The 12482-nt window shown below is 45.4% G+C and overlaps 1 protein-coding gene across 6 annotated transcripts in view; it reads left to right on the top strand.

Annotated features, from left to right (window-relative positions):
* NCOA7 (nuclear receptor coactivator 7) overlaps nucleotides 1-12482 on the top strand; it is a 130004-nt gene that overhangs the window by 41393 nt on the left and 76129 nt on the right. For all 6 annotated transcript variants that reach the window (XM_054022167.1, XM_054022166.1, XM_054022170.1 and 3 more), the window contains one exon: nucleotides 2990-3119. In XM_054022167.1, coding sequence (XP_053878142.1) covers nucleotides 3070-3119 — 50 coding nt within the window. In that variant the 5' untranslated portion in view covers nucleotides 2990-3069. The remainder of the gene's footprint in view (nucleotides 1-2989; nucleotides 3120-12482) is intronic.

Here is a 12482-nt window from a genome sequence, read left to right as displayed (position 1 = left end):
TCACATGGTTGGTTACCTGAGGCCAGGGCAGTAGAGTTTGAACTGATGACCAGAGTGGCTAGAACAGGCATTGTGGGATACTGCCGAATAATTCTGGAGGCCATTCACAGTGCATTGGGCGGCCACACTGGAGCCGCAGCGCTGCAGCGGCAGCGCTGCACTCGCTATTCCTCTCGGAAAGGTGGAGTACATGCAGCGCTGCAACCACGGAGATACAGCGCTGCAAATGCCTTGCCAGTGTGGATGGGGAGTGAGTTACAGCGCTGGGGGCGGCTTTACAGCGCTGCAACTCGCAAGTGTAGCCAAGGCCATAGATCCTAGTATCCTACTGAAGACTGCAACATTTTAGTTTGCAGAGCACTTGATTGGGATTTTTCAGCATTTTTTAAAATGGTAAACCTGTCTAATCTATCTAATTCAATTTAGGGTTTATAATGATTGCTGTTACAGACTCCAATGATGACCACTAAATAAGATAACTGTATAGAAAGAAGATTTTAATTTGGAATATGTTCAGTTAACCACAAAGAATTTGTAAGAATAGAAAGTGCATTTTGATGCTGTACATGTTGAGGAACATGGGCTGATGATGTTCAGAGCTCATTATATGGGGATGGGGAAATTATTCCACATGTTTTGATAGAATATAATATTACACTCTACCAAATATCTTCTTCTTTGGTATTACATTTACTTTGATAGATGCCTGCTAGTTTGAGGAGTGTGATTTTAATGGAGAAACAAAACTGGTGGGAACAGATTATGCTAAGGGGTAAATTTTCTGTTGCTTACATGGAAAATCATTTCTATGTCTCCCATTACTAAGGGGGGTGATGGATTCTCCATCTCTTGATAGAAGATGTGCTTTAGCTAAGCCCAAGTTATTGGGCTCAATGCAGGAGTAACTGGATGATATTCTACGGCCTGTATTATAGAGGAAATCAGACTACTTAGATGATCTAATGGTCCCTTCTGGCCTTAAAATCTAATCTAGTGTGCAGGAAAGTTACTCCCAATTAAATTACTACTTCCATCTGTGTATGTGTGTGTGAGAAAATGAGCATATGTCCATCAGAATAGCCTCTTGGAAAAAGAGTTGCTCCAGTGGCGCTTTGGATGGGATTTTCAAAAGCGCATGGCATTGGCCTGTCATTGACTTCAGCAGGAGCAGCGTTAGACCAGTGCTGAGTAGCAGTGTAGGCCTCCCCCATATCTAATAGCTTAGTGATTAGGGCACTCAGTTTGGATGTGGGAGACCCAGGTTCACGTTCCAAGTCTGGAGCAGGGATTTAAATCCGGGTCTCCCATGTCACAGGGGAATGCCCTAACCACCAAGCTATTTGTTGACTAGCCTGGGATAGGTGTCTCTGAACCTCTTTCGTAGAAGTGGTTTCATTTTGTGTAAATAAATAAATATTCATTGAGAATTACTCTCTAGCCTGGCGGTTAGGGGGAGGGGAGGACACCTGTGTTCAAACCCCTGCTCCAATTAATATTTTGCCCAGCTGTAGTGCAGAGCCCATTTGAAAATCCTACCCTCTGGCTTAAAAGTGCCTTGGTCCTGCATTGTGTAAAGAAGCTGTGATGCCAATGTATAATGACATAAACAGATATCTAACCAAAACTGATATGTTAATCTGCAATAGTTTAAAACTTTGGATGTTATCGTGATCTTCTTTAGGTATATTTTTCATTTCTCATACATCCCAGAAAAGTCACTGGTTCCTTGTTCAAGGTGGTTACAATTCATCTGCAAGCACTGTACAGGTTGACCCTCTCTAATCCGTCACTCCCTGGTCTGGCAACATCCATGGTCCGACATAGGCACCGACTCAGTGGGTGTTCCAGGGCTGGAACACCCATGGGGAAAAATTAGTGAGTGCAGAGCCTCCACCGGTGCCAAACTCTCCACTCTGCCACCCTCCGCCCGCGCCTCTTGCGCACTGGTGACCCCAACTCCTCCTCCTTCCTCCCAACTCTTCCGGAGCGCCATGAACAGCTGATTCATGGCATTCAAGCTCTGGAAGGGAGGGAGAGGACCTGGGGTTGGCGGCTAGGACCCCGGGCGAGGGGCTGGCGGCTGGGACCTGGGACTGGCATTGGAGCCCCCAGGCAGGGGGCCGGTGACCGGGACGCAGGTGTGCTGGGCGCAAAGCCTGGGGGTGCTGCAGCACCTCCCATACCCCTACTTCCCACGCCTATGGAGACCCACTGGAACTCTGCATTGACTTCCCGTGGTTCAGCAAATTCTTTAGTTCAGCTCCGGTCAGGTCCCAAGGATGCCGGACTAGAGAGGTTCAACCTGTACCATCGTTATTTGTGATCTTCCATATTGGTTTAACGAGGAATGAAAAATAATACCTGTGCTGTTACAGATAAAACAGATTGCTTTTTACTATTTCAAGTTGAATTGGCAGTGGGCCCCTACTCAAACTTTCTGGTTTGTTGCTTTTGTCAGCATTTTTCAGTAAATTCAATTTAAATTATTATTTCAGGTTTTGCTTCTCGTATTATAGGATTTCTAGGCAGTTTGGGATCATTATGGTCATAACTGGGAAACAAAGGAAGAGTGGGCTTTTTTGGTATATACAACCAGTTTACCAATCTGTAAAGGATAAAATATTTACAAGCTGTTAAGACATTGTTACAGTGCTTTGAATTAATCCCCTGTAGTATGTCACTTTAAATGCTGTCACTGATTTGCATATCAGACTCTCTTCAGATTCCCTCTGATTCTCCCTCAGAAAAAAAAAGAACAAAAACAAACAAATCTCAGATATGATTTTTCTGCAGTGACTTGCCCAACCGTATTCACAGTTTTGTGTTTTTGGTACAATAGGTCCGTATCATGTGACATGTTTTCACTGGTTAAAGTTTACTGCCATTTGTCATGAGGCTATGTATGTTATCTCCGCACTGTAAATTGCTGCAGAAGTTATTGACATTTTGATTTATGAACTTCCTTTTTGCTTTTAAATGATAAATACAGGGAACTATACGTGGGTATGAGGCGCTGTGAAAAAGAGAAACACACCCCAAACGCTCACCTGGCACTTTTCATTGTATACCATGGAGACTAAGGAGGAGAAGAAGGAGCGGAGACAAGGCTATTTTGCCCGGTAAGTGTGCGTTATTATTTCAGTGCTGATAAAAATGTACCTGTGGACTTTGCCATCGGTAATAGGCTTGTTTTTCATATTTTAAAATGATAATCTAGTGCATTATGAATCCACAGGTGCCTCAGTGGGAGCTGGATTTCTATCTGCTTTCCCCCCTTGAGTTTGAGTAATGATTTGTTGTCCTTTTCCTGCTGTTTCTTGGTAATGGAGGCAGCGCTGCAATACCAGTTATAAATGTTACTTACAGTACAGAGCTGTTCCTGAATTTAGTTGTAATATGCTTTGAATCTCATATCAGCAACTTGCCTGGCTCCTGTTCAGCAACTTGCCTGGCTCCTGTTTAAGGTGAACTGGATAAAGCTGCAGTGACTGTAAATCTGCAACACAACAGAAGTTTGTTAACTTCAGATTCCTAAAGAGAAAACAATTCAGCAGTACAGTCTCATAGTGGGAAGGTGGATAAATTATGGGAGACCATCACCCTAATAATTTGAAAGATAAGATGATGTTCTATGCCAGGGGTCGGCAACCTTTCAGAAGTGGTGTGCCGGGTCTTCATTTATTCACTCTAATTTAAGGTTTCGCGTGCCAGTAATACATTTTAACCTTTTTAGAGGGTCTCTTTCTATAAGTCTATAATATATAACTAAACTATTATTGTATGTAAAGTAAATAAGGTTTCAAAATGTTTAAGAAGCTTCATTTAAAAATAAATTAAAATGCAGAGCCCCCCGGACCGGTGGCCAGGACCCAGGCAGTGAGAGTGCCACTGAAAATCAGCTTGCGTGCCGCCTTCAGCACCTGTGCCATAGGTTGCCTACCCCTGTTCTATACTAATACTTATAAACTACTCTAGGAGTTAGATTATATTACTGTTTATAAAGACAGCATTATATTTTTGCCAACTACTTTTATTATCTGGGAGCCATGGCATGTGATTTTTAAGGATAAAAATGAGTTGCTGGGAAATTAATTCTTTGTTAATATAATAAACATTTTATAAATAGTCATCCATGATGAGCTGTATGGGAGAAAAAGTGCCAAAGTTCAGTTAGTCTGTTTGAAAAATATGAGAGTAAAATTCTTCACTCTGCTTTCAAACAGAGATATACAAATAGCTGCTGTAACATTACTGGGAAGGAAAATCCACCACAGAGGTGCTTTAACACCTTCCCTCTCCAGTCTGTACTTAATTATTGTTAGGCTTGGAAGGATTAGATTGTTATCGGTAAATGTCTGTTTCACTGTACAGAAACCGAGGAAAAAATATTTCTGTCAATAATAATCAAAATTTACAGATAGGCATAGTTAGAAAAATGCTAATAAGAAAACTCTTATTAGAGTTTGATTTAGGGATATTTACCTTGTATATTTTGACATTGGCTGTTGACAGTTTGTGTTTTAATGTCTATAAAGTTTTACCTTTTTGAATCTCAGCATCTACTGACTTAAATAATTATTGTCTGACCTCTCCTGATAATTTCCCTCAACTCTGAAAATTTAAATGAATAAAAATCAGGAACAAATGCTTAAACACATAATTCTGCGCATCTTTAAATCGATAAAAATAAAAAAAATACTTACAAAGAAATATTGACATTATCTGTTGAAATTATAAAAAAATCAAAATCAAATTCTTCCAAGCCTAATTGTTGTTAACCAACTGCACCAAAAACTGCGCTAGGTGTTTTGTGGACTTGTAATAAAGTATGTCCCCTCCCTAATAACAGGAGTGGGGAAAAGGGTGCAATAATGTTTGGTTGCTGTTTAGCCAAAACCTAAGGTGAATGTGAGATGGAACGTAGACGCAATAGTAGTGTGGAAGTTCATAGTAGTGATAATTTGAGAGCTTCAGCTTTGAAAAGTTTCTAAGTGGTGACTATGGCAGTAGTTCTCTTCTCCCTCTCCCAAAGTCTAGAACTACTCTCAGGACCCCTTAAATTAATGAATGGTTCCACATACCACAACCCTCTTTGTTTGCAAGAGGCAGTGATTATTAGGGTACTAGTTACACTAACTTCTAGTCTCCCAAATCCTGGTTGATGCATGGGACAGCTGTGGAAGGAGTTACAAGTTCCGTTCCTCTACTGAGAGGAAGGGTGACACTGAGGAGTACTTGGAGAAGATTGACAAGAAATGGCAGTTGTAAGTTAGGCCTTCTCTACAGAAAGAAATAGCTTAAATGGATTGGGGACATGGTGTAAACCAGGGGTAGGCAACCTATGGCACGCGTGCCGAAGGCGGCACGCGAGCTGATTTTCAGTGGCACTCACACTGCCCGGGTCCTGGCCACCGTTCCAGGGGGCTCTGCATTTTAATTTAATTTTAAATGAAGCTTCTTAAACATTTTAAAAACCTTGTTTACTTTACATACAACAATCATTTAGTTATATATTATAGACTTATAAAAAGAGACCTTCTAAAAATGTTAAAATGTATTACTGGCACACGAAACCTTAAACTAGAGTGAATAAATGAAGACTCGGAACACCACTTCTGAAAGGTTGCCGACCCCTGTTAAACTAATCTGAAATAAGCCACTCTTCAACCAAAATAAGAGAGTCCCCACAGAGGTTTTTAAACTAGGATAAAGATGAAAATGATTTGGGGTTCATTAGGCATGGCAGGCGGCTCTGCGCACTGCTTCCACCCACAGGTGCCGCCCCCTTAGCTCCCATTGGCTGCGGCTCTCAGCCAATGGGAGTTGCGGAACTAGCACTCAAGACAGGGCGGGGTCAGCGCACAGAGCTGCCTGCTGCACCTCCACCTAAGGAGCAGCTGGGACAGGTAGTTGCTTGTGGGGCCCTGCCCGAGGTGAGTGACCCCTGGATCCGGCACCCCGCACACCCTCCCGTGCCCCAAACCCCCTCCTGCACCCAAACTCCCTCCGAGAGACCGCGCATCACATCCCCTCCCATGCCCCAACCCCCTGCTGGCCCCACTCCAACTGGACTATAAACTGGAATTTCAATGAAGATCAGAAATGCCAGTTTATAGAGCTTTCCAGTTGGTGAAGTGTCAGATAAAACAGCTTTTACTGTATTAGAAAACATGCCGTAAGGCTACGATTTTGTCATGGAGGTTGCGGAAGTTATGGAATCCGTGAGTTCCAAAGACCTCCATGACTTCAGCCCTGGTGGCTGGGAGCTTCAGGGTTTCGCTGCCTCCCGCAGGGCAGGGAGCTATGAGATACCTCTGCTGCCTGAGGCAGCTGGCCCCCAAGCTCTGAGCCACCATGGGCAGTGAGGGTACCCCGCAGCTCCCAGCCACTCTGGGCAGGAGCGGTACCCCACAGCTCCTGGCCGCTGCGGGTGACCGGTACCTCGCAGGCAACAGGGGGACCCCCGCAGCCCCCGGCCATGGTGGCGACTGTGGTAGGGTGATCCCCGCAGCTCCCCGCCACTGGGAAGGGAGGTGGACTCTGCAGCTCTCCGCCACCACAGGGGAACAGGAGGACCTGGAGCTCCAACCCTCTGTGGGTGGTAAAGGCCCCGGAGCTCTCAGCCACCCCACAGCTGCCCAGCCCCTTCCCATTTTATCATGGATATTTTTAGTCAAAGTCAGAGACAGGTCATGGGCTTCCGTGAATTTTTCTTCATTGCCCATGACCTGTCCATGACTTTGACTAAAATATCCATGATAAAATACTTATCTTATAGTGATAGATTAAAGGAGCTCAATCTATTTAGTTTAACAAAGAAAAGGTTAAGGGGTGTGTAACGGGTTGGATTACAGAAACCCCCTTGGGAGCTGCCACCTTTTTATGTGGATTGGAGCATTCCAATATCCATTGTTCCCCAAGTTTCAGAGTAGCAGCCGTGTTAGTCTGTATCCACAAAAAGAACAACAGGAGTACTTGTGGCACCTTAGAGACTAACAAATTTATTAGAGCATAAGCTTTCGTGGACTATAGCCGAAGAAGTGGGCTGTAGTCCACGAAAGCTTATGCTCTAATAAATTTGTTAGTCTCTAAGGTGCCACAAGTACTCCTATTGTTCCCCAAGTGCTTCCTGATCGGGTACTTAACCTAAAGAAGCTGACCAAGTGCCTCACAAAGCTTGCTTGATTTCTAAGTAAGTATACAGCCAATATTCTTAAACTCAAGTACAAAATGATATATATGTACAAATAGGATGAATAGATATAGTAGACCTTAACTTTTACAGAGGTATGTTACATGGCACAGGCAGCACAAAACATATTTCCAGTTATGTCATATTCCCATAAAGCATTATGTGGTACAGCGTCACAGGGTGACTTGATCACAGTCTATACCTGCCTGGGGAACAAAATATTTGATAAAGTGCTCATCAGTCTACCAGAGAAAGGTATAACACAATCCAATGGCTGGAAGTTGAAACTAGACAAATTCAGACTGGAAATAAGGTGAAAATTTTTAACAGTAAGGGTAATTAACCATTAGAAGAATTTACCAAGGGTCATGGTGGATTCTCTGTCACTGGTCATTTTAAAATCAAGTTCAGATGTTTTTCTAAAAGATCTGCTTAAATCAAAAGGAATTATTTTGGGGAAGTTCTATGGCCCGTGTTATCCAGATTAGATTATTACAATGATTAGATTATTACAGATTAGATTATTCCCTTCTGGCCTTGGAATCTATGAATCTGTAAGTAAAGAAGGAGTTGATTATTTAGATAGTTTTGTTTTATAATAGTATCCGACAGTGTAATTAAAATATTTGAGAAATATTAAATCAATGGTTTTAATTTAAACCATTTAAATTAAAATGGAACAATAAGTGTTAAGTGAATTTCCTGGAAAATACCTTAAAAAAGACTAAAACAAATTTTCCACCTTTGGTTATGCAAAAACTCAGCCTTTTAAAAGTATGCCCTAAGGAAAGGGTCTTTGTCTGCTAATGACCTGCTAACAAAGGTAACAGTCAATAGCCATATAAAGAAACTGGCTACTCTGCTAGCCTGTGTTCTGGTTCTAAATTATAAACTTGTAGCCATGGGGAAAACCCAGTTGTGGGTTTTAAAGAACTAACAGCTACCAGATCCTGAGGCTGGAGTTGGGATAACCTCTGATAAGATTTTTAGCATGCGTGTAGGTTCTTTTGTTGTTTTAATATGTTTCACCTTAAAAATAAATGTGCTTTTTTATAAAGAGTTGTGTGGTAACTTATAACTGCGGGCAACACCCTGGGCACAGTCTCTGGAAAGAAAGCAAAGTGCAGGCGCTGGCCTTTTAGGAAGTCTGGCTTGCTGGAAATATCATAGTCTAGGCTGGGAACTGTACAACCTGGAAAAACAGTCAGAAGGAAAAGACATGGGTCTCCACCCAAGAGAGGTGACACCGGCTAAGCAGCCAGGAGCCTAAAATGGGTGCCCTTGGTGGCCCATGATGGGGGAATACAGGTGCAATTGGCCTGAACTGTGACACTAGTGTCTAGAGCAGCGTTTCTCAAATGCATGGCCGCTGCCCTGGGCTTTTCTTGTGGCCACAACATCCTGGGCAGTGATTGGGGGGCAAAGCAGCTGTCCCCACCTTCCCTGTTGCTCCTGGATGTGCCACTTTGGTGTTGGTTGCTGGGGCTGCCAGCAGGGGTTGGCCCCCTTCTGGAGACACAGTGCTGGAGGAACAGACAGCCTGTGAATTCCCCATCTTCCCAGGGGCGGTGGGGCTCAGGATTCAGCCCTGGGATGGTGGGGTGGCAGGCTCTGGCCACGGGGCTTCGGGCTCTGGTCCCGTCCCCTGGCTGCAGGGCATCAGGCTATCGCTCTGGGGCTTCAGGCTCTGGCTCCCCGCTGCCTCCCCATCTTCCTTCCTGGGGCCCTCATCGCCCCTGACCCCTGCAGACTATCCATCCACCTCCCCATCCAGGGCTTAATTTGTCCCCGGGCTTGCTGGGGCTGTGTAAGTCTGCCGTGAAAAGTAATACTTGTATGTTTGTTAATATCATTTTTCACGGCAGTCTTAGCTGGCTGGGAGGCTGTAAAAAATATTAGCCAACATACAAATATCACTTTTCTCAGTAGCAGACGTACTGGCTAGCAATAAATACATTACAATGATTTTGATGTGCATAGGTGCATATTTATTTGTTTTTTCTAAAGTTAATTAAGTATTTTAGGAAAAATTGTCGGAGCAGCCACCAGCAAGAGTTGGTGGCTGCACTCTGAGGCCGCCAAAAATTTCATTGTGAGAATCCCTGATCTAGAGTTTCCACCAAAGATCAGGCTCCATTGTGGTAGGCACTGTATGTACATACAGTATGACAGTGCCCGCCCTGAAGAGCTTACATACTGAATAGATAAGGCAGACAAAATGTGAGAGCAAGAAATTATTGTTATAATTTTACAGATGACGAACTGGCACAGACATATTAAGTGATTTGACCAAAGTTATACCCAGGGGTGAAAGTAGAAATAGGGACTTACCGGTACGGGGCTGAGTTGGGGCCGGCTCTGGCCCCTGGAAGGGGCGGGGCCTCGGGCGGAAGGAGTGAGGATGGGGGGGGGGTCAGAGCCAGCCCCGGCCCACCCTGTACTGGTAAGTGCTCTCCCCCTCCCCCGCCAGGGTAGCAGCAGCAGCCGGGGGCTCTGGCAGCAGTTTAAAGGGCCCAGGGCTTGGCCGCCGCTACTGCCCCGGGCCCTTTAAACTGCTGCCGGAGCCCCCGGCTGCCACTGCTACCCGAGGGTTCCAGCAGCAGGACTCTGGGGGCTATTTAAAGGGCCTGGGGCTCCCCTGCCTGTACCACCCCGGGCCCTTTAAATAGCCGCTGGAGCCTGCCGGAGCGGTGGCGGGGCTCCGGTGGCTATTTAAAGGGCCAGGGCCGTAGAGGCAATGGGAGCCCCAGGCCCTTTAAATAACCCCTGGAGTCCCGCCGCTACTCCAGGGCTCTGGGGGCTATTTAAAGGGCCAAGGACCCCTCTGCTTCTACCGCCTCGACCCTTTAAATAGCTGCCGGAGCCCTGGGGTAGCAGCGGCGGGGCTCCCGTGGCTATTTAAAGGCCCAGGGCAGTAGAGGCAGCGGGAGCCCTGGCCCTTTAAATAGCCCCCGGAGCCCTGCCACTACTCCAGGGCTCCAGCAGCGGGGCTCTGGCGGCAATTTAAAGGGCCTGGGCTCCAGCTGCTGCTGGGAGCCCCAGGCCCTTTAAATTGCCGCCTGGAGAAGCCGGGCCGCCCCGGTACGGCGCACCGGCTCTTACCAGTATGCCGTACCGGGGTGTACCGGCTTACTTTCACCTCTGGTTGTACCAGAAATTTTGGCAGGGCAAAAATGAATCCAGATCTCCTGAATGCCAGTCCAATGTCTCAACTACAAGACCATCCTTTGCTCAAGGAGGTATTTGAATGAGGAGAAAGTGAGTGATCTACTTTGCCCATTTGGAAAGTGTTTTATATGCAGGACCAGTGCGTAATGATGCGTGGAACTGGTATTAGGAGAACATCACCGGCAGAGCAGAGGAGGTGGTTGGGATGGGAATGCAGTAAGAGAATCTAATTTTGCATTTGGAAAAAAAGATTTGTAATATGGATTTACTTGAACAAGTATGGGTTATGTACATAGGTGCCGGGGCTGGAGCACCCACAGGGAAAAAATGGTGGGTGCTGAGCACTCAATGGCAGCCCCCCATCAACGCCTCTCCCCCCCGCCCAGAACCTCCCGCGGGCCCCGCGGATCAGCACCTCCCCATCCCTCCCTGCGCCTCCCGCCTGCCGTGATCAGCTGTTTCATGGCGTGCAGGAGGCTCGGGGGCAAGGGGAGAAGAGCGAGGATGCGACGCGCTCGGGGGAGGGGGCAGAACTGGGCAGGAAGAGGTGGGATTGGGGTGGAGCAGGGGCGGGAAGAGGCATGGTGGGGTCTTGGGGCAAGGGTTGGAGTGGGGATGGGGCCTGGGGCAGAGCTGGGTGTCAAGCCCCCCCTGGTACTTTGGAAAGTCGGCATCTGTGGTTATGTGACCTTAAGAGAATGTTAAAGGAGCAATTCCCAAGAGAGCCAGCTGTAACTCATTATAAAAGAAGGCATTAAGTAGATTTGTAAATCAAAGTAAAAATATCCTTATAAAAACCTTCCACTGTGAGGGGATTTATTAGATTGCTGTAATGCAGTAGTTCTCAAACTTTTGTACTGGTGACCCCTTTCACATAGGAAGCCTCTGAGTGCGACCCCCCTTATAAATTAATAACACTTTATACATTTAACACCATTATAAATGCTGGAGGCAAAGCGGGATTTGGGGTGGAGACTGACAGCTCGCGACCTTCCATGTAATACCCTCGCGACCCCCTGAGGGGTCCCGACCCCCAGTTTGAGAACCCCTGCTGTAATGGTAATGTAGATCTGAATGCGTTATAATCTTTTTTTCTTAGGTAAACAGAAAAGGTGTGTCAGCACTGCAGCTGAGAGGTATGACTCCTAGCTAGGGTAGATCTATATGCATTAGCTCTGCTTGTGTTCATGTGATAAAAATATCAGAATGCTTGTGGTAGCATGTGAGGTGGCTTAGGCTAGCTGCCCAAGGCCATCCAATCTGAGATCCTATGTATGTACTTAGAGGTGCCTAGTCTGAGCTGCTGTCTGTGCCACTGCAGCCACTCAGTGATTTTTAGCACGCTAGCTGGAGCATAGCTAGCGCGTGTATGTCTACGCAACTGGGAATCACACCCCCCCAGCTGCTATGTACACATAGCCAAAAGTTGGGGTTATCTTATGCATTCCCAAATAGATTGTTAGGGTTTTTATATATATATATATATAATAGTTTTTAGAACAGGAGTACTTGTGGCACCTTAGAGACTAACAAATTTATTAGAGCATAAGCTTTTGTGGACTACAGCCCACTTCTTCGGATGCATATAGAATGGAACATATATTGAGGAGATATATATACACACATACAGAGAGCATAAACAGGTGGGAGTTGTTCCATTCTATATGCATCCGAAGAAGTGGGCAGTAGCCCACGAAAGCTTATGCTCTAATAAATTTGTTAGTCTCTAAGGTGCCACAAGTACTCCTGTTCTTCTTTTTGCGGATACAGACTAACACGGCTGCTACTCTGAAAATAGTTTTTAGGTTCTTCAGTCTTACTAAAGTAATAATAAGGAGCTCTTATACATCTTTTTTCAGTTCACAGCTCTCAAAGCTCTTTACAAAGGAGGGTAAATATCCTTAGCACCATTTCACAGATGTGGAAACTGAAGTCCAGAGGTGCAGTGACTTGATCACAGTCATAACTGAGGTATCATGAGTGCAGTGCCGTTTACATTGAATCATGCTGCCTTTTTGGTGATGCTGATGGCTGACTGTGTGTGAAATCCGAATCTGCTGTTTACTTAGACATGGAAGGATCAGATTTTTATTGATAAATGTCGATTTTTACCATACACACA

This window comes from Malaclemys terrapin, chromosome 3, assembly GCF_027887155.1.
Source record: "Malaclemys terrapin pileata isolate rMalTer1 chromosome 3, rMalTer1.hap1, whole genome shotgun sequence".
NCBI lineage: Eukaryota > Metazoa > Chordata > Testudines > Emydidae > Malaclemys > Malaclemys terrapin.
This window is presented reverse-complemented; position numbering and strand designations above follow the sequence as displayed.